Here is a 25,315-nt window from a genome sequence, read left to right on the forward strand (position 1 = left end):
TACTGCTTCAGTTACCATAAAAATAAGGAATAAGGAAACTGTGATGTCACTGCTGAGTGGGGCTGGGAATCTAGTACTAGCAGGTGCAGGGAGGTGTGAAGAAATAAATGGCTGTTTTCTTTAGTCCTCAACAGACAGTTCTCCTGGGCTGCTGTGCCTAAAATCGGGGTGGACAACCAGATGGCTGAAGAGCTGGTTGGAGAATCATGTTCAGAGAGCAGGGGTCAATGGGTAGCACTCTTCCAGGAGGCCAAGGTGAAGTAGAGCACACAGGGTCTCTCCAGGAACCTGTCCTATCTAATATCTTTACTGGCAACATGGAAGTAGATACTGCAGCTGGGATGAACCAACACTCTGTAACAGGCTGGAGGACTGGCAAGTGGCTCTGAGGGAAAAGACCTCAGGGTCCTGGCAGGCGGGAGGCAAAATATGAGCCAGCAGTGTGCCGTGGCTGCAAAGCAGGCCAAAATCAGCCAGGGCTTTATGAACAGGAGTACAGCGAGGAGATCAAGGAAAGTGATTATCCTCCTCTTCTTGGTATTCATTAGACCGTGTTTACATTTCCCGGATGTATGGTGTCAAGATTGTGTTGTGGTGACACATGACCCAAAGGAAGTCTGTGGTGAGCCCATGACTTTGTGTGTAAAGGACCTGCAAGAATAGGGAGACACTGGTAAAGGCGGGGAGACGCCAAGGTGAGAGTGAAGTAGGGAAGCAGATTGGGTGTCTACAGGCTATGGGGAAACAGGCCCAGGTGGGGCCTTGCTGCTTCATCATCTCTAGAGAGACCAGGAGATGCTGTACTGTTGTCCAGCACTCAGGGTTGCATAACTCGACCTCTACGTTGCCCTCAAGGAAGAGCCCTGAACTAAATGTGAGGGAAAGGATCACCCTAACCAGGGCCTGCTTGGCACATCTGCTTGACTAACCCATCAACTTTTCCTTGCCATCAGAGACACCTGCACATTGCCTTTAGCTACCAGCAATCAGTGCCTCCAGCTTCTCACTCTAATCAGTCCCTGGAGAAGCTCTGTTGGTAATGGCCCTCAGTGCGACCCATTAATGCTCCAAGAAACTTTGACATTCGATTCTGATTTTAACTTCTTGAGAAGTTTGTTCAGCCTCGTCTCCGTAGCTGAGGTTCATGGACTCAGCAACAAATACATCAGAGGCATCATTAGAATGACAAAAGCCTTAACAACCCATGTTACTCCCACAATTTTCTTCAGTTCTTCTGTGGCTAATTTGAGAAGTCTCCAGAGTGTATTTAAAAGAAAGATTTCATTGAGCATGTAAAAAAAATAGTATTTCTGCTTCTTAAGTTTGATTTATTTTTCAGCTTACAGAAGAAGTTATATCAATATTCTCCAGTTCATATTGTTTTAGAGTGTCTCCAAAGAAATCCTGATGTGCCGGAAAAGCACAATATCAAAGTATTTTTGATATGAGTTATGTATGGACAACCTTGCTCCTCACCTCCCCAACCCCACAATTTCTCTCATCAGCCACTGGGGACTTACATCATTCTTGTTAAAACTTAAACTTTTCTTTCCACTTGAGTCTGTAGCTGAATGTTACAGCTCATACGAGCCAACTCCCACCTGCTTTCCTTAAGGAAGTAGCTGCCAATTGATACAGAAGGATTTTGATCAATTCAGGATTTTTGATCAAACCCAAATAAAGCAAGACAGAGTAATTAAAATAAATTACAGTTGTATTATATGTACAGTTATTTTTCACATATTTCCTACTGTCATTCAGAATGGAGAAATTTTCTTCTGAGGAGCTACTATATTTAAATTCAGACATTTCTTCTCTGTTCATGCTCTATATGAATGGAGACCTGTGGACATCATCTCGTCCAACCCCATTCTCAAAGCAGAAGAAGCTGGATGAAACTGCTTGGGGAATCACCCAATTATAAGTTGTCCAGAAACATGTTCAGAGTGTGCTCCATCCTGCCATCCAGGCCAGCAAAACAGTGTTGCCCCACTCTTTAAGAACCATTATCTGGGACCATGAGACTTCCTCCAGCTGCCTAGAGAAGTTTTCAGGTACCGCCTCTTTGGCCTCAGGCAGCCTGTAAAAAATGCACACCACAGCATGATGGTACTGGTATTCCTTCTTACCCTTACTAAAAGCTGTTGACTGGCATGTGACCTGCTCCAAGGCAAAGATCTGTGCACTCCAGCCACATAATTCCACAAAGCCCTCTCTACTTCCTTGCTGTCCTAGCCTGCCTTCCTCAGGAGTCTAGTTCCATCCTGCTGCCTGACTTGACCCTCTCCATTTGTGCAATCCCACTGGTGGAAAAGAGAGAGATGATCTCGAAGGGCAGGGCTCTGGAGCGGACGCTCGTCCCGGAGCTCCTTGTCTAGAGGCGAACAACAGAGTGAGAAGCAGCCCCAGCACCGACCCCCGTGTGGGCAGTGCTGAGCTCCCAGCCTGAGGCGGCTCTGACTCAGTGGGGGCGGAGCCGGCAGGGCAGGCGGGAATTCAAAAGCTGCCCCCAGGGAGCGCAAGCGACCAGGAGCGCCTGGAGCGCCAGTTAGCGCGGCAGTTTGTGCAGGCAGGGGTCAGGGAGTCTCCCCCCAGGTGTGGATAAGAATCTTTTCCCTGGACTCTTCCAGCAGTGGGAGATTAGGTAAAGACATGGTCTCCACTCGGCAGAGAGCTTCCACTAGGAAGGCTGTGGCGACACAGACTGAACCACCACAGAAACATGCTGCGGTCCAGGTTTCTGGCTGTGGGGAATGCCTGAGCCTCTCCATGTTACCGCGGAGTGGCAAAAACACAGCCTGCCTTAGGTGTGAGCAGGTGGACGACCTGCTCAGCCGGGTGGCGGAGCTAAAGGAGGAGGTAGAATGGCTGAGGGCCATCAGGGAATGTGAAAAAAGAAATAGACTTGTGGAGCTGCGTTCTGCAGTCTTCCCAGGAAAGCCATTTAGAGAACCCCCCGATTCAGTCAGAAAATCCAGTACCCTCTTGCCATAGGACAGAGGGGGCAGAATTAGCAGTATCCAGGGACGATCAACAATGGAAACAGGTCCCCACTCGAGGTGGCAGAAGATCCCTTCCATGGCCCACCTCACCTACACCTGTGACCACATCCAACAGGTACGAGGCCCTGGAACTTGGGATCAGATAGAGGAGGCCTTGAACCAAGGCCCATCTAGGGGGTTGTCTACAGAGAGGCAGTCTGGTCCATGCTGCAAGGCTGCTCCCCCTAAGGAGAAAAGGAGCACCCGGAAGAAGCGTCGGGTGATCGTCGTGGATGACTCCACGCTATAGGGCACGGAGGCACCGATATGTAGACCGGACCCCTCATCCAGAGAGGTCTGCTGCTTGCCAGGGGCCCAAATAAAGGATGTCACAGAAAGGCTCCCAAGGCTTGTTCAGGAGTCTGACTATTACCCTCTGGTACTGTTCCATGTGGGCGCTAATGATGCCATGGGGAAACTGAGGGATATCAAGCAAGACTTCAGAGCCCTAGGGATGACCATCAAAGGTACGGGAGCCCAGGTAGTGTTCTCCTCTATCCTGTCAATGAGGGGAATGGATTCAAGGAGGAAAAGGTGGTTATGGCAGATTAACAACTGGCTGCGCCGCTGGACTTGGCAACAGAGTTTTGGCTTCTATGACCATGAGACTCTGTTTTATAACCACCAGCTAGTGGGAAATGATGGGATCCATCTCAGCAAGAGGGGCACATGTCTCTGCCAAAAGGCTGGCCAACTTGGTTAGGAGGGCTTTAAACTAGACAAGAAGGGGGAAGGGGAGTGTCACACAGACACGGTGAACAGTAGCACGCAGCCTAGGTCAGATGGCGTCCAGCGGGACTATGGTAGTGGAAAATTGTGGATAGGAAATAATCACAGAGGATCCTCTTTCACCCCTCCTGGGAAACCTGCGGGCTTGGTTACTTCCCTGAAATGCCTGTACACCAATGTGCGAAGCATGGGGAATAAGCAGGACAAACTGGAGATCTGTGTGCGGTCCCAGCGTCATGATCTCATTGGAATCACAGAGATATGGTGGGATAGCTCACACGACTGGAGCGCTGCCATGGAAGGCTATGTGCTCTTTAGGAAGGACAGGCTGGGAAGGCGAGGTGGTGGAGTTACTCTTTATGTGAGAGAGCAACTGGAATGCATGGAGCTCAACCTGGGAGTGGAGGATGAGCGAGTTGAGAGCTTGTGGGTAAGAATTAGAGGGCAGGCTAATGTGGGAGACACTGTGGTGGGTGTCTGCTACAGGCCACCTGACCAAGATGAGGAGGTTGATGAGGCCTTCTGTAGTCAGCTGGTTATTGCCTCACAGTCACAGGCCCTAGTTCTCATGGGGAACTTCAGCTACCCCGACATCAACTGGAAGGACAACACAGCTAGGCACAAACAGTCCTGGAGGTTCCTGCAGAGCGTCAACGATAACTTTTTGACGCAGGTTGTGGAGGAGCCAACGAGGAGAGGTAGGCTACTGGACCTCATGCTATCAAATAGGGAGGGACTTGTAGGAGATGTTAAGGTGGGGGGTAGCCTCGGCTGCAGTGACCATGAGTTGGTGGAGTTCAGGATCCAACGAGGAGGTAGCAGGGCTGTAAGTAGACTTTCAACAATGGACTTCAGGAGGGCCAACTTTAGCCTCTTCAGGGACCTCCTCGGAAGAATCCCATGGGCTATAGCTCTAGAAGGTAGGGGGGCCCAAGAGAGCTGGTTAGTTTTCAAGTGGCACTTCCTCCACGCCCAGCAACAGTGCATCACTGTGTATAAGAAGTCAGGCAGAGGGGGCAGGAGACCTGCATGGATGAGCAAGGAGCTTGTGGCAATGCTCAAGCAGAAGGCGATGATATACAGAATGTGGAAAAAAGGACGGGCCCCCTGGGAGAAGTACAGGAACGTAGTCAGGGAATGCAGAGATGTGACAAAGAAAGCTAAGGCGCGGCTGGAACGCAATCTGGCAAGGGACGTTAAAAATAACAAGAAAAACTTCTTCAAATACATGAACAGCAAAAGGAAGATCAGGGAAAACGTGGGTGCGCTGGCAAATGAGATGGGCACCCTGGTTACAAATAACACAGAAAAAGCAGAGCTGCTGAATGCCTTCTTTGCTTTGGTGTTTACCAAGGGCAGCCCTTTAGAGCCGCAGGCCCTAGGGACAAGAGAAGAAGCCGGGGGAGAGGAAGACTTGCCCTGGGTAGTTGAAGATTGGGTCAGAGAGCACCTAAGGAAACTCAATACCCACAAATCCATGGGCCCTGATGGGATGCACCCCAGAGTGCTGCGGGAGCTGGTGGATGTCATAGCTAAGCCGCTCTCCATCATCTTTGAAAGATCCTGGAGAACGAGGGACGTGCTGAAAGACTGGAAGAAGGCCAATGTCATGCCAGTCTTCAAAAAAGGCAAGAAGGAGGACCCAGGCAACTACAGGCCAGTCAGCCCCACCTCCGTCCCTGGAAAAGTGATGGAACGGCTCATACTGGCTGTTGTCTCCAGGCACATGGAGGACAAGAAGGTCTTAAGGGTAGTCAGCATGGATTCACCAAGGGGAAATCTTGCTTGACTAACCTGATAGCCTTCTATGATGAAATGACCGGCTGTATAGATGAGGGGAGAGCAGTGGATAACGTCTATCTCGACTTCACCAAGGCTTTTGACACCGTCCCTCACAACATCCTCTTGGGCAATCTCTGGAACTGTGGGATAGAAGAGTGCACAGTGAGGTGGATTAGGAACTGGCTGGACAGCAGAGCTCAGAGGGTGGTGATCAGCATTGCAGAGTCTAGTTGGAGGCCTATAGCTAGCGGGGTCCCCCAGGGGTCAGTCCTTGGTCCAGTCCTGTTCAATTTATTCATCAATGACCTGGATGAAGGCACAGAGTGCTCCCTCAGCAGGTTTGCTGATGACACGAAACTGGGAGGAGTAGCTGATTCCCCAGAGGGCTGCGCTGCCATCCAGAGGGACCTGGACAGACTGGACAACTGGGCGGTGAGAAACCTCATGACATTCAACAAGGCCAAGTGCAAGGTTCTGCACCTGGGGAGGAACAACCCCAGACACCAGTACAGACTGGGGATCCACCTTTTGGAGGGCAGCTCTGCAGAAAGGGACCTGGGTGTCATGGTGGACAACAAGGTGACCATGAGGCAGCAGTGTGCTCTTGTGGCCAAGAAGGCCAATGGGATCCTTGGGTGCATTAAGAAGAGCGTCTCCAGCAGGTCGAGGGAGGTGATCCTGCCCCCCTACTCAGCCCTGGTGAGGCTGCATCTGGAGTACTGTGTCCAGTTCTGGGCTTCACAGTACAAGAGGGATGTGGAGCTGCTGGAGAGAGTCCAGCGCAGGTCTACAGGGATCATCAGGGGCCTGGAACATCTGCCCTATGAGGAGAGGCTGAGGGAGCTGGGCCTGTTCAGCCTGGAGATGAGAAGGCTGAGAGGGGATCTAATCAGTGTATATACGTACCTCAAGGGAGGGAGTGAAGAGGATGGTGCTGGTCTCTTTTCCCTGGTGGCCATCGACAGAACTAGAGGTAATGGCCACAAACTGAAGCACCAAAAGTTCCACATGAACTTAAGGAAAAACTTTTTAACAGTGAGGGTGACAGAGCACTGGAACAGACTGCCCAGAGAGGTTGTGGAGTCTCCTTCTCTGGAGATCTTCCAAACCCGCTTGGATGCAGTCCTGTGCCATGTGCTCTAGGTGACCCTGCGTGTACACGGGGGTTGGACTAGATGACCTCTAGAGGTCCCTTCCAACCTTAAGCATTCTATGATTCTATGGTAATTGTATGTCAGTTGATGGGATGGCGAAAGGCATTTCCAACTGCCTCAGCAACAACTGGATCTGTAATTAAGGTGTTCTTAGAACAAATAATTCGAAGATATGGGTTGGTAGAGGCAATAGATTCAGACAGAGGCACTCATTTTACAGGAAAGGTCCTTCAAAGTGTCATGACTACCCTAGGGATTCAATGGGACTTGCATACCCCTTGGCATCCTCAGAGTTCTGATAGAGTGGAAAGGATGGATGGGAACATTAAAAAGCATCTTTTGAAATTGGTGTTAGAAACTAAGATGCCGTGGACATGACTTCTACAATTATCTTTAGCAAGAATAAGAGCAAAACAAAGGGGAGACATTCAGCTGTCCCCCCTTTGAAATAATGTTTGGGATTCCCTATCCTGCTAACACCCAACCTGGCAAGGAGGTGGAGATAGGTGATATATATTTGAAGCAATACATTCTTTAGTGGAGTCTCTCCGACAGGAAGCCCAGCTCGCACAGACCCTCCCCTTGGATTTTGCAGTCCATGATATCCAGCCAGGGGATTGGGTCTTGGTAAACAGCAATCAAGACAGCTGAGCACGAATGGACTCATCATACCAGAGTTAAGATTTCCAAGACTCCAGAAATCTGGGCTTGTCAGTTGAAGGAAGAGGATGGAAAGCCCCGGCTAACTCTCTGTAGATCTGTACTGCTGGCTGGGAGTGGGTCTGGAAAATAAATGCTGGGTTGCTGGGTCTGTGGGAGTCCAGGAGGATATGAAGAGTACCCATGGGTACTAGATATACTGAATGCAGGTTGTTAGCAAATAACCTGGTTTGTAAAAACAAGTATTGTCCAAAGGAGGGGAGAAAAAAAAAAAAAAAAAAGAGGAGGGATTGAGTGGAATGCTCAGGTTTATGTATTCATCAATAAGGAGATTTCCCCACAGTTTGGCTGAAGAGCAGGACAAAGGGAGGGGAGACTGAGCGGAGCCATGAGTGAGTGGGACAAAAAGAGCCATCTGAAAGGAGATGGGGGCCTTTACAAAGGAGGGAAATAGGGCAATTCCCCCACATTCTTCAGCAAGGGGGACAAAGGAGTTGGCGAGCTCAGGTGAGAACAGATGGCAGGAGGCAGGAGTTCGGTGTAGGTGGGCCGGGAAGGCTGTAACTTCTGAGTACCTTGGCCAATGGGGAAAGGGAGAGGGCGTCCCTCGGTCTGGAAATTAGGATAAAAGGGGGGCTGCGTCCCCCAGCAATTGGAGAGACCCCACAGGGATATGCCGGGTGGACTCTCCCTTTATTCGAATAAAGTTTTAGGACTCCTCTGTCTCCTTTTTGGATATTCAGTTCTTGACAGCGAGATTTTCTGCACACCCTTGATGTTCTGGGAACATCCCTGCATCTCCCCTGATCACAGGGAAGGCTCTTTTTAACTCCCAGCAATTGAAACGGGAAATGAGAGGGAAAGGGGAAAATTTTTGTCCCCACACCAGAGGCAAGCATGCAGGGCAGCTTAATTTTGTGCTGCCTACAAGAACACAGGACACACCTGTGTCAGATACCTCCCTGCAGGTCAGCCCTGATGTTCGAAAGCAAAAGGAGGACGCCAGAAGCACCTCCCATAGCTTGATTGCCTCAGTGCAAATCTGAAAATTAAAAACTGACAACAGCAGCATGGCAACGAGGCTGGCAAGAGGCTACAACGATGCACTGCTAATGACTTCTGCTTCTGGGCCCAAACCTCATCCTCATCAAAGATGCTCCTGTTACCAGCTCAAGACCAACCTGGAAGGGCTGTTTTGGAGCAGTTCTAGCCTTGCAGTCCCTGTTCCTACAGTCAAGCTTTTTCAAGCTTGCCACCTCAAAGGTGGCAAGAAAATCACCTTCCTTAGGTGAGCAGCCCCTTTCTCTGCCCACTCCTCTCACTCAGCTCAGTCACAACAAAAGCCAGACTTCTCTGGAGGTCCATCCCTGGGGAGCTGTCTCTGAGACAGCACATCTGCTGGTGGCTGGGACATATATGCTGCTATGGGACACCCTTTCTGGAGCATGTGGTATGGCCAGAAAAGCTGGAGAGTAGCACGGAAGATGCAGGTTTCCTGTTGAACCTGAACTGAGCTGAGCTGAGTTGTTCCATTCCCTTTGCTACTGGGAAGCACAGAAGCTGCAATAGTGTGTGTCACTGCCCGGTCGTTGTGTCTGTTCCTCTCATTACTGAATGGAGAGAAGGGAACGTATAGACCTATGGGGCAATGCAGGAGGGCCTCTGAGTCTCCACTGCAGTGGCTGTGGGGATATGGGATCAGTTCAAACATGTGCCTCATGTGCAGACAGTTCTGCCAGAGACCCCTGTGCCAGGGTGAGTCCTTCATGTGCCCACAACACTGGAGCAGAGCACAGTCCTCTCTGTCGTGTCTGTGCTTTGTCCTTGGACTGAAGATCCTTGGGCTATTCTTGTTGGCTGGAGGGAGCCTGAGAGCAGAAATTCCTGGCTTGCAGCCATAGCAGAGCCCCTGATGGGAGAGAGGGGTTCAGCAGGAGCTGCCCAGAGGACCAAAGGGGCTTGTGGGGCTGCAGGAGCAGGGTTTCTCCCTCTGTGCAGGAATGGGGCCTGCAAGTTGCTGCAGCTGGGCTGGCCACAGCAGCCTGATGGGTGAGAGGTTTTGGTAAGAAAACAGGGTGGGATCAAGACAAGCCTGTGTGCGATGAAACCCTCCTGGGAGGTTTGGGGGTTTGGCACATCAGACCAAATGACCCAAAGCACTCCCATTGAGCTTTTCCTCTCAGCATCAGGCTTCTTGGCCTCATTTGAGCTTCCCCAGGACCAGACAGCCAAATCACGGGCCTTTAAAAATATCAGGACTTCACATGGGCCACAAGCCCCATTCCTCCTGGTTCCTAAGGTCTTACAGGTGCTTCTGGAAAACATGTCTCAGGAAATACTGGTGTTTATTCCAATGAGTTTCCCAAAAGCGCTCTTCTCTCTTGGTCTCTCCCAGTTGACTTCCTTGTCTCTTCAGCAAAATAAAAAGGAAAGGGAAATCATCCCAGGCGTTTATATTGGAGGAAAGATAAGAGGTCCTTCTCCCATTATTTTGAAGTGATATTCCACCTGTGGGGCCACAGAAAAGAAACAACAAAGATTATGATTAACATCTGTTCTTCTCCAGGGCCTGGAAATCATTTCCCACCCTCTATTCTGACCCTTCACTTGAGCCTTCTTGACAGTTCTCTTATGCCCCTAAGCTAATCCTAATAGGTCAGCACATCTGCAGATTGTGTTTTTGATCTAATTGATGAGCTGAGCTAAACCAAAATTGTGCATCCCCTGTTCCTGAGAGGCCTAGCAGGTACCATTCCACTCGAACCAAGGAGGGCCTTCTCATGTCTTTCCTGGGAATGCAGTAGTGACAAATGCATTGCAAAATCAGAGCATGAGTTTTTCAAGCAAATCCATGACAATGGCAGTCAATGGCCAAATGATCTCAGGAGGAGATCTCTCTCACTCCCTGTTCACAGACCTGTGCTTTCCCATGAATCTATACCGCATAAGGAGGTTCTCAGGCAGTAGCACATACCTCTCCTGGCCACCTCACTATTCTTCTCACCAGTTTCTCCACTGGGGGCATGGGTACACTGCCCTTCCTCCTGGATTTCTTCACCTTCCGTGAGGATCTCTTGTGGATGGCTGGAAGTTTCCTGAAAAGAGATATTATGGAGAGGTGCTGTGAGCACAGGGGAATTTTGGTGTCTGTCCTGCCCTTAGAAAGTTCTGCAGCACAAGGCAGTTCTCTTGGCTGTTGCCATGAATGATGTGGGCTCAATTGACTGTTTTCACATGAAGAGAGAGCACGTTCACCCCCAGCTTTTATGCCCAGAGCAGCAAGGAGTGCCCACAGGAATGATCCTTATGCCCGAGTACCAGCTCTCTCTTGATGCAACATGAGCAAAGCACGGTTCTTTACAAAGGCAGCCTCCAAGAGACGTGGCAAATATATGGAATACTGCCTGGTAGTCCCAACTACTGTTTGTTAGGAAATGGAAAATGACTGTTCCTGGAGAGCCGGAGTCCAAGAAGGAGAGTGGCAAGTGTCTCACCTGCCATGAGTTTCTTTTCTTTCAGATTTTTTCCTCTGCTCTTTCTGTATATTCTGAGCAGCAAGTGTGGGCTCTGGGATGCTTTTTCTGGAGAGGAGACGATTAGCAGGAAGATTTCCTGTAGGCAGAAGACAAGAAAACCATCCAGGACAGCATTGCAGAGGGCTCTTGAAAGGGAAGGTTATGCAGCTCTTCTCAGCCTGAGGTCAAACTGAGGGGTGTCAGACTGATTCCTTTGAAGCCTCATTTCCTCGGTGGGCTTTCCCCATTCTGGACACTGCCTTTTCTCTCACTTATTGTTTGTACTTTACAACATCCTTTCTTGAGGTAGTGCTTTTCTCACTCTCTATCCTATTCAGAGAAAGGAGAAGTGTAAAAAGGAAAGAGGAGACTCGCTGGGATGTATGGGTGGCCTAACAGAGTCTCTCTGAGGGCAGTAATTTAAGGCAGGAGAGCAGATCCTTGGATCTGCCTACTGATCTCACATGCCTAGAGGTCCTCTTTTGACACAATCAAAACCAATGAGTTGTTTTCAGGGTGTATATGCGGCATGTTTAGGAGAGCAGGACATGGAAATGGAGGAAAGTTGAACTTGGAGGATCCTGTCCAGGTGAGAGTGTTGTGCTGCGCTGAGGCCTTGTTCCCTCAGGACTCACTTGAGATTTGCCCTATTGGGGGAGCAGCGTCAACTCTAGCGCCTCATGCTACCTGAGCCATCACACTGTCACTTGGCTTCCGAAGGCCTACCCAGGAGCACAGAAGGAGAAGGCACAAGCCTCCACCAAGAATCAGCAGCTCCATTACCTTCCTGGACAGTGCTGGCCTCTCCTCTCCTCTCCTCCTCCTGCTTGGGCTTTACAGGTGGCCTAGGTAATTTTTGATCTCTACTCTCCACCTTGTACCTGGAAAGCAGAAAAGGAGGCAGTCTAAAGCGGGAGCACTTTTGCAACCTCTGTCAATAATAGAGACACAGGGGCATTTGGGAGGTGCTGGGAAGTCCCTCGTTTTTTAAAGCGCAATAGGCAGAAGAGGCCAGATGCTGGAGGAGCGTCTCAGCAAGGTGAGAGGCATCATGAAGACCTCCAGTGCCTGGAGGGGCATGACCTTTCTCCTCTGACTCTTCCCTGTGCTTCCTGTGAAACTGCCAAAGCAATTTCAACCCAAATCCTCTGTGTGCTTTTGGGATCATCACCCATCTCCTGTTCCTGCTCATGTTCAGGCAGAACACTTTAGTCCCCTTAAGCTTTCCAGAATCCTTTCATCGTCCTTTCTGACAAACCTGCATCTCCCACACACATAATAGAACCAAACACTGAGCACCATGGGAGCCAGGAGAAAGCTCTCCAAAATCCCACTAGCCACAGTGTTCACTTTGGCCTACATAAGTCTCCACATTAAAAAATAAAAATGGCCCAAGACAATATGATCAGGACGCATTTCATTCCTACAGATCTCTCAAAAGAAATAAAAATGTCCCAAAGCAGCAACTAAGAGGGACCTGTACTTTGATGTGCATTTCAAAGGGTTGCTCATAAATGGCTTTCTGAGCAACGTTCACAAGGACTGGCAACACAAGGTTGCAAAACATGCCATGAGCAGTTACTTGCTTGGCCAGGTTCCTTTCCAAGAAGGAAACATACTCACTCAGGAAAGACAATGACATGACGAGAATGAGTCTGGGAAAGAGCAGTTTCGGTGCCTGAGAGCACCGAATTCCTCATCTCCGGCATCTGCAAAGGAGAGAAACACATGGGACATGATGCCAAGAGAATTATCTAAGTGCTCACAGGGGAAACAAATTCTTCTACTGCTTAGAGAAAGAGCTGCCTCCGAAACATTCAATTATTCTATTCCCATCAGCAGTCCCTCCAGTGATGCACCGTAACAAGTGGAGAGAAATAAAGGGGAAAGGGGAGGAACATGGTCATGCCTTTTACAAGGCTCAGGATTCAGAGACTCGGTTAGCTCAGGTCTCTTCTAATGCAGAAATCAAGGGAGGCAAGCATATGAGAAGGCATTTCACCAGCTGGACCGCACTGTTTTCCCTGCTGTCTGGACCTAATGCTTCAAAGAGAGAGAAATGAGGTCAGTAGACAGTTGACAGAGTTGTGTGACATTCTCACTGGCCTAGGCAATTGTATCCATAAGGAGATCAGGCTGAGCTTCCAAAGGGACTCATAAAAATAATTTTCAGAACCTTAAGGGAAATGGCTGATCTTGCTGCCTTACCATGCCAGACATGTTCTAGGGGTAACATGGCTTCTGAGGCCATCCTCACAAAAAGGGGCATGAAAGCATGGCTTTTTGCAAGGAGGGAAGTCTAGTGGGGAAAAAAACACACAAGGCCTCCTCTTGTCTTGGCCTTCTTTGCTGAGAATGTGGAAACTGTCTCCAGGATTGTATGAATCTTTGAGTGGACCCAGTACACTTCTGCACAGGTTCAACTTCATTGCCAAGTCCTCTGAATGCCAAAGACAAACTGTCCAGGTAGCTGGCATTCCTCTCAGCCAGGACTGTCCATGTCCTTCAACAGGTCATGGCAGGCTAATAGAATTGCATTCCCTTGGGAATTCAAAAAGATGACAGGGAGCACTGGAGAATTGGAGAACTTACCGTAAGAAGGGCCGCTACCATCTGCTCGGTCCCATTAAGTCTTTTCAGGAATTCTTTGTAAAATCTCATTTTCACATCTGCCCCTTCAATTATAAGCATGCCAATGTTCTTCAACACAAAGACAACATTTCTCCCGCTCTCGAGGCAGCGGCGGAAAAGACGCAGGGTCTTCTCTATGCCAGCCTCCACTGTTTTGCGGGGAAGAGAGAGGTCCTCGGCTATGTGAGCACATTTGAGGGGCTCACAAAGCTTATGACCTAGGAAGCAGACCAAGAGGAAAAAGGCACTAGTAGAACACACAAAAACACAGCATCAACAGCTTTGTGGTCTTCAAGCAAGCAGCTCTTACAGAACTCCCTTTCTTGACCTTCTGGGACAAATCATGTGGGAAGATGTTCAAAGCACTGCAAGCAGATGTGCCAAGTGGATTAGCAATACTTTCTTCCCTACAGTGTTTGAAAGAAAAGGCCACAACCATCTTCTACGAATGTGAGCCTCGACGGCAGGACGAGGAGAGGAGGAAATGATGAGTTTCTTTCGTGGGTGCCAGGTCAAAGAACTTGGGCCAAGCTTAGCCCATTCCACACTGGGAAAGATTTCACAGAGCCATGTTACATAAATGAAAGAAAGAAGGGAAAGAAAGAAAAAAAAATGAATGCACTATACTCCTCTTAATCCTCCAATCCATCCAGCACCCTCTGAAGTGCACAAAACAGCTGTAGTGTTCACAAGGATGACTAGCAATCACAGCAAAACCTGCCTCTGATGGGTTTTCACATGCACTAGGATCCCAGTCTCCATTTCAGGGCTCTTACAGCTGACTGTGACCGACTTCAAGGTGCAAGGAATAGGGAAAAGCCATCATGAATGCCAATATTTGCCTTTACAGAATTGCAGCTGTAGCCTGCTGTGAAATCAATACAGGGAGAGAGGGAATACAATGGTAATTGCCATGATGAGGTCCTGAAATCTACAAATTGAAATTGTTTTTATAACGTGGTGACAGAAGTCTGGAGCTTTAACAGTTACTGCTAGACAGGGCTAATGCCCAACCCAAAGATGTCCCAGAAAAGTGGAGGCCAAAGTTTTAGCATGTCTTCTTACCAGGAGCATAGGCCTTATCATAGGTGAGGCGGTGAACCTCCGCAATACTCTTTGAAAGATGGAACACGGGTCTGTGAACAGTCACAAGGCCGTATTTCCTAACAGCAACTTGCTCCGTCACCACACAAAAGGTGCCAAGCCGAATAACTCTGACTCCCTGCAAAGAGGAAGGAAGAAAAGCATTACTCGAGTGCCAGGTGAAGAGGCTTCTAACTGGTCAGTTGCATGAAGATGGAGCTTGGTGTCCTGCTCAATCCTGCTGTGCAAAGGGGATGAATGGAGGAGTGGGGAAAGCCTTGGAGAACCCTTGGAGAATGTCTTTAGAAGAGCACTTGAGGTGTTTTCATTCCCCCTCTTCTTCATGCTCTCAAAAAATGCAAGGAAACGTAGAGAACTCATCCCTCAAATACCTCCAGTGCAGAAGAAGGGCTTCTGGGGAGATGTAGGATGGCAGACCCACCTTATTCAGCATTAGCTGCTCTAGAATGTAGTTGGAGACTCCTTCCCAGATAGTAAGGGTCTCTGGAAAAGAAGTGGAAGATACATCAGGCTCTGTGTGGCCCCGCTCACAAATGTGCAGCACATGGTTAACCAAGGAGGTGACACCTGCAGTCGTACTCAATGAGCAAACTGAGCCCAACCCTGAGAGGGTCTCAGCAGCTGAGATTGAGATGGCATTAATGGGGAGCCCTGGCAGCTCAGGTAGGCCTTCTCCACTGGGAAGCACCTGTGGCAGGGACTTCTGAGTGGGGTGTCCCAGGACAGTGGGGATAGCATGAGGGTTGGGAGCCAGGAGTCCTGACAGCCACACTGCCAACTGAGGCAGAGGGGACCATGAGCCTGGGCTCTGGCAGCAGTTCCAGCCCCAGCCACGCTCCTCCAGCCCCAGGCTTTCCACAGCCATGTTCGCAGTTCATGATCTCTGTGAGACTTCCCGAGATAGAGCTCCCAGAGGCCTTACCGTGTGCTGGCAGCACTGGTAATCGGTGCCCATGAGACCTGCCAAGGCCAGGGTCCCAGAGCTCCATCCTAGTTTCTTTGCTCATTTGCTCTGGATGAAGAGCAAACAGGAGGTGATGAGGAAACAGCTCCTCTCCTGCTCCTCCTGTACACGTCACCTCAGTCCTGTGCTACTCTGGCCGCCCCTCGCTGGTTCCCGCTCAGGGTCGTGGGCTCCTCGCAGCAGAGCAGAGCCGAGAGCAGTCCCAGCGCGTGGGCTCTCCCAGGCTCGTCGCGACGTGTGAGGAAAGGTCGCAGCGTGCGCTCTGACTGCTGTGCCTGTGACACGGGATGTCCCCTGTGAGCACAGCCCATGTCACAGAGGGCTCTGGCCCTCCTCACCGCGGGCCAAGCTAGGGCTGGCCCTGCAGTGGAGAGGGACTGCATGGGGCGCGCAGAGGCTGCCCTTGAGCTACACAGACTGTGAGACAAGAATGAATCCTCCTCCCACCGTGGGTCTTGGCCTCGCTGGGAACTGTGACTGCGCTCACATGGCCACAGCTGCGCACACAAAACCTGGCTCTCAGGGAGGGCAACGAGCTTCACGCCACACTCACCCCACAGCCGCTTAGTGCAGGTGGCTGCTGCCACCGCGGGAGGGAGCGCTAACCACTGAGCCCACCAAATCATCCAGCTGCTCCTTGGCAGCCACCACAACACTCTTCTCGCTGCTCCCACTAACGGCTCCTTCCCTTGACAGTTCCTCAGCCACAAAACCTGCAGGAACCTCTGTTCATCCACAGCCAACCTGCAGACGCCTTTTGGACCTCATCACTGCAGCATCCTGGTGTCTGGAGTAGAGGGGAACTGAGCAGGGCAAGAGAGAGCAGGCAAGAGAACTCAGCATCTCCTAGCAGGAATGGCTCTGAGCAAAGAGGGAGCAATTACTGTCCCAGCTGGTTTGGGCCTCTATACTCTGTGCAGGACCTAAAAATACCTTTTCTATTGGTGTGGATCTGAATATGAAAAAATACTGTACATCAAAATTGCAAACAAAAAGATGTTTAGTGAACCCTTTTCAATATCTACCATTTTATAGCCCTCCTTCATTATGTTTAGTTCTTTTCCTGGTGGTGGTGTATCTTTTGAATTACTGGTCTTTGGAGGAGACTTTGTGTGTGATCTGTTTTAAGGAAAGTGAATTGGAGTGGAATGCCATCAGAGGGTCATGGACATCTGGTGCCACTGCAGGTGCCCTTGTTCCCCCCTGCTGATCCTCTGTCTGCAGCCCTGAGGGGCTCCGATCTCCCACTGGTCCCTGCAGGATGGGCAAGAGCTGCAATAGCTCTTTCATGACAGAAACTCTGCAAGTTAGTATAACGTGCAACCAGGGAGTCCTTCAGCCTCTGCTGCTGCCCTTTTTCCTCTCCAGTCATGGAGGGAGTGCACCTGAGAAGCTCCTATTGCAAATATGGAGCTCAATTGCTTGGAAATGAACATCTGTGGGTTTGCCTCAGTTCCTCATAGATCCTTACAAACCCTCGGCTTTGCCCATCATCCTAGTGCAAAGCTGCCTTTTATTTCCCCTCAACCCCTCAACCTGCAGACAACCTATCGGCACTCTCTGGTTCAGCCGCTGCCTCTTGGGCTCCCTTGTCCCACTCCTCTCATAGACAGCCCTGCATGTTTGCTAAATCACTGCCAGGATCCCTCCTGGACTGCCTCCATTTGCCTGTGCTCCCACACATCCCCAAGATGTACCCAAAAGCAGGACTGCTCTCATTGACATTAGGCCTTGGAGTTTATGCCATAATTTACACCCCTTGGCAGGACCTATCTCTGCACACCCAGGTGTGAAGGGGACTATCAGTGGTACCAGCCCCACCCGGGATGATAGTTCCATTCACAGGAGCCCTGGTTCAGGAGACAGGTCCTTCCCTGAGCAATTCACAGGTCCTTCCCTTCAGCCTGTTTCAGGGCCATAGGCCTATCATAGTTTTTTTTCTCCACTACTTCCTGCTGAGCATGAGCAAAAGCCAGGGTGCCAGGCAGAAGGTCCCTTTCCCAGGCATCCTACCAAGGGTTCACCATCCATGACTGGGCTTGAATCACTAACCTTTCAGTTCACAGGCAAACTGAGTCTCCCACGGTGGCACAGAGTCCTGCCTGGGGCTCTCCTGCACAGCTCTGGCATCATGAGAGATGCCTGTGCTGCGGGAATGGGAACATCCCTGAGCCGAGCCATGCCCCAGCCCCAAGGAAGGGGATGCTGCCCTCTGTCCATTGCTGGCTGCTGGTGGGCAGTACGGTGCGGGGGGAATGCCTGGTGCCCAGGGAGGGGCTGTGGTCACCTCCCTGACCAGGATCAGCTCTTCCTGCTCTCCATGGCCCCTCTACCACACAGCCTGGGGGCAATTAGAACTGTGGGGACATCACCCAGAGAAGGGGCACTTCCTCACCCCACTCACTCCTGCTGCTGGCATCAGGGACAGCTGTGACGCATACACAAGTGCTGCATGCAGGGGCAGACATGGCTCAGGGAAGGGCTTTGCTCCTCTCCATCCACACTCCCCCTGGGAGGGCAAGAGCATGGGAGCAGCACGTACAGTGAGAGTCTCCTCCTGCCCCAACAACTACAGAGATGTCGAAGGGACAGTGCTCTGTGGTTTGGCCCTGGTCCCGATCCAGTCTCACAGGGCACCAGGAGACTGCTCTTTTCTGCACTATTGGGAGGGAGTGATCAAGTAGTAAAGAAGTCTTTCAGACAGAATGACAACTTCATATTTTTTTATTGAAAATGCATAAACAAATCCTTCTTTTGATTCTTGTTCCAGAACAACATAGTTTTCTTGCAAGTCATGAGTGAAAATTAATTCATGAAAATTACTAAATGGCAACATCAGGACAAGGGGGATCAGACTTCCCATCCCAGGCTTCCTTCCCAGGGCAGGGGTGGACTTTGCAGCTTAGGGAACAGCTTCCTCACACATCTCAACCCCTTTATCTGCCTGCAGTATGCGAGTCCCATCTTGGTGGATGGCGTTTGCCACTGGTGCACATGGCTGACTCCTGCTTCTTCCCCAAGAGCCCCAGGTCATCTTTTAGAAAACTCTTCTTTCACCAATCGGCCCCAAATCTACCTTTTGCAGGGGGCCTTTGGGTTTCCTCCACCCCAGGTGAAGGACTCTGGAGCCCTTTCCGTGGCTGAATTCCAGAAGGCTCCTGGTTAGCATGAGTAAAATGCGTAGTAACCCTGAATAAAATGCATAACAACAACCCAGTCCTTCAGCATTTGGGTAACAGAGACCAGAGCTCTTGGATCACTGATTGATGGGCATTGAGTTTATTACTATTTCTACTGCCTCTCTGCAGAGGGACAAGTACTACTGTGCAAACAGTCACAAGGAGAGAAAATTATCTGAGGTTTCCTGGGAAAGAGCAAATTCCTTGTGGGATATTGAAACAGATATGTGAGACTGTGTAGAATTTGTTGAGGACATTTTATAGGTATTGTGGGACTGAACAAAGCTTATGCTGGAATGTTGCAGTGATGGGTCAAAGGCAGGAAGGAGATCCAAGTGTTCCTGCTCAAAGACAGGGAGAAATTGCTCAAGAGTTTCATCAAGTCCTGTCTATGAAGGATGAAAACCACACAGCCTCTCTGGACTGCCTCTTGAGAGCTTTCTTGTTTCAGTTTATGTCCATTGCCATTCCTCCTCCCACCATACACCACTGTGAAGAGCCTTACTTTGTCTTCTCAAAAATGTCCCTATTGGTATTGAAAGGCTGCTCTGAGATTCACCAGAATCTTCCTTTCTCCACACTGAATGAGTCCCATTTCCTCCACCTCTCTTCCCCGGGCTCAAAATTCCTGAACACTTTGGTGAATATTCAATGAACTCCCTCCTGTTTATCCACGTCTTCCCTGGACTGAGGGTGCCAAAACTGGAGGTAGAATTGCATATGTAGTCTAATGAGTGCAGACAGAGTGGGATGATCCCTTGGCCATCCTTGTTGCCAGGACACACCTGTGCCAGGGCACATGGCACTGTTGCCAGGGCACATGTTCGCTTCAGGTCCATCTGGATCTTCCACTGAGCCTTCCCCACAGAGCTGCTCCCAGCCAGGTATCCATAGCCTGGATCACAGCAGGGGGCTGTTCCTTCCAAGGGCAGGAGTTTGCATTTGTCCCTGTTTGAACTCATATGGATTCTGTTGGCCCATTCCTCCAGCCTGTCAAGGTCCCTTTGGATAGCATCTATGCCCTCGAACTTACCTACAATCCCCTCTCCTCAAAGACATTTGCCAACATGATGGCAGCACTCTGCCACCTCTGATATGATAAAATTAACAGGATCATCCAGACCAAAACTAAGAGAACCATTCAGACCATGACACCCTAACACGGATACAAAATGATTGTTGGACGTCATGTCAAATCCCTTCTTCAAGTAAACAGAAAATGACTTACAGTGCTTGATCTCCTCCACAAATCTAGTCTTTGCATCATGTAAGACACATAGGTCCAGCAGGCAGGAAAGCCAGATGGGTAGGATGTAACCTTGGTCACTCCACGCTGCCTGTTCTTCCTTTATTTGCCCAGAAATATCTTCCAGGAGGACTCCAAGAATTTCCTAGGCACCACACTGAGCTTAATTGAGCTTTAGTTCGCACATCATCCTTATAGTCATTTTTGACGGTGGGTGCAAATTTTGCTTTCCTCCCATCATCTCAGTTCTCCTCTAATCTCCAAGCATTATAAAGACAATAGACATAGATGACAGATGCCTTGAAAGGATGTTGGACACGTCTCTTAGCACCTTCTGATGTAGTGTTTTTAGCCTCCTCTTTACCGCACTAAAAAAGATCTGATGCCCCAATATTGCCTCAATGGAGTTTTGCAGTTGGCACCTTACCATTTCCTGTTGGATTCTCCAAAGTTTCCCTCATCCTTCCTGGTCTGGAAGCCCATAACTGGGATCAGTATTCAAAATGGGGCCTTGCCATCTGTGAGTCTGAGGCAGTAGCAACTCCCCTTGACGTGCTGGCCACTACCTTTCTCCAGGCCTCTGTCTGGAATAGGACCCCTCAGAGGGAAAAGATGAGCACATTGCCAAGTAAGTGTCCCAGGATGCACTCCAGTTGTATAGGCTGTTGTCACATAGGAGAGTTCTGTGAGACCTCCCCAACAAATTCACACTCTCAAATGTCCCTAGAGGCTGTCATACAGCAAGCTGGGACATACAGCCTCAGCCTTAACAGCATCAAAACAGAGACCTTTTCCTATTGATGAGGGAAGCACAACAAAGATACATACAAAAAAAAATATGTTGTTTGTGTCCAAGAGCACAGGAGGACTGCCCAGGAGACCACCATATGCCATTAAGGATATCTGCTTCTAGTGTTAATCGGAGTGAATGTGAAAAGCGTCAACATACGAGTCCTCAGCTAGCCGCATTCTAGCCTCAAATAGATAAACCATATCTTGGAAAAGCCCATGGTGGGATCCTTCCATATTAGCTCCATTAGGTGAGATGATTCTCCTCATTACTATGGTGTCTCTGAAAGACAAGACCCTTGAAGTGATCGTTTTTTCATCAGAAATACTGGACAATGCTGTTGTTCTCTACAAAGAAGAAAAGTTTTCTACTTTTGCAAACTTCAGGTGAGACTTGTCTGCCTGAATCCCCTGAGTCAGAAATTGCCAGCTTTCAAGGTTCAAATGTTTCTAAGGGAGACAATTATCATCTCTATGTCATTTCTAAGACTGTCTATCAGGTATAATTGGCTCACTCTGAAATGTGCTGTCTTCACTAAAAATAAATAATTCATTAAAAAAGAAAATAAAAACACACGTAAGAAGAAGACTTCCGCCTTCCTCCTGAACTTTATCTTCTGGACAACATGCTTTGGGTGGTTTCAAAGTTATAAACTGCTTCAGTTTTCTCAAGATGACTAGGTTCTCTCCCGTAGGTTTTAGCAGCTAGAGCTTGCACAAACTACAGAATGTGTGTTTCAGTTCTCATGCTATGGTGTTCAGATTATCAGAGCCCACATATAACAGCTCTGCTTATACCATCAGCAGGGGTGAAAAATGTTTTTTACTCTAATACTCTGAGTCTTGTGGCTTACTATATCATGGGATTGCTCCTTTGTATTTGTCCTTCTCTGGGCCATGCTGTAACTCTGTTAGAAAGTGAGTTCCTCTGCTGTTACAAAATAAACTGGGAATGTAGGATGCATCCAATTCTATTCTGTATCTCTCCACAATTTGCTGGAACAGAAGAATGCTGCAACTCCACAGGTTCCTGAAACTGCAGAGCTCTTTGGGAGCTTGGACACAGATAGCTTCAGCAAGTTATCAAATGTAAATATATGGGACGTTCTTTGTGCAGAAGGTAAGTGCAAAAGCACAAGCATAAGAGGAGAATATTTTCCTTGCAGCTGTTTTTGCTGCTTTGTGCATGCATGACCTGCAAATAGGGAAGTTGGAAATGTAGCATGAAAAGAATGCATTGCATATTGTGATTTGATGGCAATTTTGACTGGTTGTTACAGAGGTGGAAGGACCTTGGCAGCAAAGACCTGCAACTTACATTTATCCATCTCTCTTCCCGCGCCTTTTTTTTTTTGAAGGAAAGAACAACAACAAATATTTGAAGAATGGGGAGGAATGGAGAAATGGAGATATAAGTAGTGAGGAAAGATTTCTTTTTGAATGAATGAATGAATTGAATATTCAAAGAAACTGTGTTGCTCTCTTCCTCTCACCATGACAGAAAGCACATTTGGATGGGGAATATCACGCCTGTGACTGAGTTTGTTCTCGTGGGATTTCCAAACCGCTATGAAGTGGAGATCATCTTCTTTGTGGTGTTCCTGCTCGTTTATTTAGTGACTGTCTTGGGAAATGCTCTTGTCATTGTACTGGTCTATACAGACTGCCATCTCCATTCTCCCATGTATTACTTCCTCAGCAATTTGTCCTTCATTGAGATGTCCATGACTTCCTCTGTTGTTCCAAAAATGCTGGCAAACTTCCTGTCAGAGAAGAAGACTATTTCCTTTGCTGGCTGCTTTAGCCAACTCTACTTATATTTCTCCCTGGCTGCAACAGAGTTCATCCTCTTAGCCATCATGTCCTATGACCGCTACGTGGCAATATGCCACCCCCTGAGATATCCCACCATCATGACGGAAAGGATGTGTGGCCAGCTTCTCCTGGGTGTGTGGGTGGGTGGCGTGGTCTTGATCTTGCCATTAGCAGTCCTGAAAGCCAAGCTGCCATACTGTGGTCCCAATGTCATTGACCACTACTTCTGTGACAGTGCACCTCTCCTGCACCTCGCTTGCGCGGACATCTGGGTTGCTGAGCTGAGGGGTTTTGTGGTGTCCATTCTCCTGCTCCTCGGCTCCTTGGCACTGACTGTGTTCTCCTACACCTGGATCATTTTGACCATAGTCCGTATCCCATCTGCCCAGGGCAGGCAGAAAACCTTTGCCACTTGTGCTTCTCATTTCACTGTTGTTTCCCTGGGTTTTGGCATCTCCATCTTCATCTGTGTCAGGCCTTCCCACGTGAACCCTGGACACCTCAACAAAATCCTCTCTGTTCTCTCCAGCATTGTGACTCCTCTTTTAAATCCCTTCATATTCAGCCTAAGGAATCAGCAAATGAAAGAAGCCTGGAAAAATGCTTGGCACCATTGCCTGGGGATGGCTGAGGAGGCCAGAAAGCCATGAGAATCATTGTGGCTTGTAGGAAGTCAGTCCTTGACAAATCTCAACAGGATCTCAGCATTCATGGTGTCTTCCGTCAGAATGTGGCCTGTTACAGCCAATGTTGAGGAATAGCACGTCTCAAAGGTCAGCTTCACGGCAGCACTGTTGTGTCAGGCCCCACCAATATTCTCCTGCACTTTAGGCAGTGATGGATGTCTGTGTGGTGCTATTTGGTTGCTGGGCACAAAACAGTCTCCTAATCAGAACAAAAAGCTTTAAGACTGAAAGGAACAGAAAGACTACTCAAAATGGAGTGGTAAAGTGAAAATAAATTGCTGTCAATTTTTATTACTAGTTTTACTAAATTTTCATCATATAGTCATGTTTTCAAATGAAGTTTTCAAGTTTCAAATAAAGTGTTCTGCTGGAGAGTAACATCAGTTAATGCTTCTTCTTTGAAGTACAAGCTATAGCTGATAGAAATAAGATGGGAGGCTCTCAAAAATTAGATGCAGAAAGAGAAGAAATGCTGAGGAGTGCCAGAAAGAGAGGGAGAAACTGAACAGTGAGACGGAAGAATTCAAAATCAGATCTGTGCCCGTAATAGAAAGATTCTCTTTTAAGGAAAGGATGGGAACAATGAGTAAAAATTCAAATCTTCCTACTCATTCATATGCATAGGTAGGTAGATTAAGAATCAGATGCTGACCACTTTCCCCTCCTAAAATCCTATTTTTATCTCAGAGATTTGGCATAGCACTCCAAAATTTGGCATTTGGCATAGAACTCCAAAAATAAACCTAAAAGAAAAAAAAAAAAAGTAAGTATGCCAGGAAAACAAACAAAGAAATATTAAAACTTTGTGTGTTTGTGAATTCAAGTCTTCTCTTAGGAAAACTACCCTGTGGTTTTCACTTGGATAATGTGAATGCTTTTGTAAGCGTATATCATAAACAGCTGTTCTCGTCCTGGTTTCATCAGAGTTTAAGGCTATCTGCTACATATCAGTCACTTGGCTAGAAATGATGTTGGATTTTCTGGCAGAAGCTGGCAAGTTCTCCTTCCTTGACTGTGCTGCCCAGGTGCATTTTATGGTTTTACTGAGCAACATCAAAAGCCTTCTCCTGGCTGCCATGTCCTGGGATCGCTGTGTGGCCAAAAATGACTCCCTGCATCATTTTCTCATCATGAGTAGAGGTCTCTGTGTCAGTCTGGTGCTCAAGCCATGGCTGAGTGTCCTACCAAAGCTGGTAGGACAGACCTATCAGGTGTTCCCTTTGACTTCCTTGCATCCCATGTGTGCCAAATGGGCTCAGGATTTGGCAATCCAAGGACAAAAAGTAGACTTAATAACAATGATGCCTTTAATTAACACAACATAGATACAAGTACAAACGAATAAGAATTGGTTAGTACATGTGAATACGAAAAAGTTACTGACTGAATAATACTTGCCAGCAGAATTACGAGACCACGCATCTCTCCAAGGTAGCAGTGTGGAGGGGCTGGCAGGCTCTCAATCATAGCGGGCGTCCCCGCAGAAGACAACATTGGCCTCAATATTGGGAGTCTCCGTCCCCCAAATCTGACCTTCGTATTTTATCCCCTGGGGCGTCCGGTCACTTAGGGCCAGTACATGCCAGGAGACCACCCAGGGGTGGGTAAATCTCCCTCTTTCTGTTATATCATCCTTCTAGGACTGCGCCTGCGCAAACTCCAGAGCGGGGGATCTCATCCCTCAATTTGGTGGTCTCACTTCCCTTATCCTTCTCGTTCTCACAGTGACTTTGGCCTTCATACTTCCTTAGGCAGCAGTTTGTAGTCAGGCTGGCTGCAAACCACCCTGAACAGCTCAGTGGGCTGGTGGGCTCAGTGGTTAGCACTCCCTCCCGTGGTGGCAGCAGCCACCTGCACTATGCAGCTGTGGGGTGAGTGTGGCGTGAAGCTCGTTGTCCTCCCTGGCAGACAGGTTTTGCGCGCGGAGCCATGGCCATGTGCGTGCAGTTGCAGTGCCCGACTAAGCCAAGACCCACGGTGAAAGGAGGATTCATCTTTGTTTCACAGTCTGTGTAGCGCA

The 25,315-nt window shown here is 48.8% G+C and overlaps 1 protein-coding gene across 1 annotated transcript; it reads left to right on the top strand.

Moving 5' to 3' along the window:
• Nucleotides 1-22,308: 22,308 nt before the first annotated feature.
• LOC148594892 (olfactory receptor 6M1-like) lies at nt 22,309-23,259 on the top strand. The gene has a single exon (XM_088523497.1). It carries the CDS (start codon nt 22,309-22,311, stop codon nt 23,257-23,259), a length of 951 nt encoding a protein of 316 aa, XP_088379623.1.
• The last annotated feature ends 2,056 nt before the right edge of the window (nt 23,260-25,315 follow it).

Source organism: Tinamus guttatus, unplaced genomic scaffold (genome assembly GCF_059628265.1).
Source record: "Tinamus guttatus ecotype Peru unplaced genomic scaffold, ASM5962826v1 Tinamus_guttatus_pri_ptg000190l, whole genome shotgun sequence".
In the NCBI taxonomy this organism is placed as follows: Eukaryota; Metazoa; Chordata; class Aves; order Tinamiformes; family Tinamidae; genus Tinamus; species Tinamus guttatus.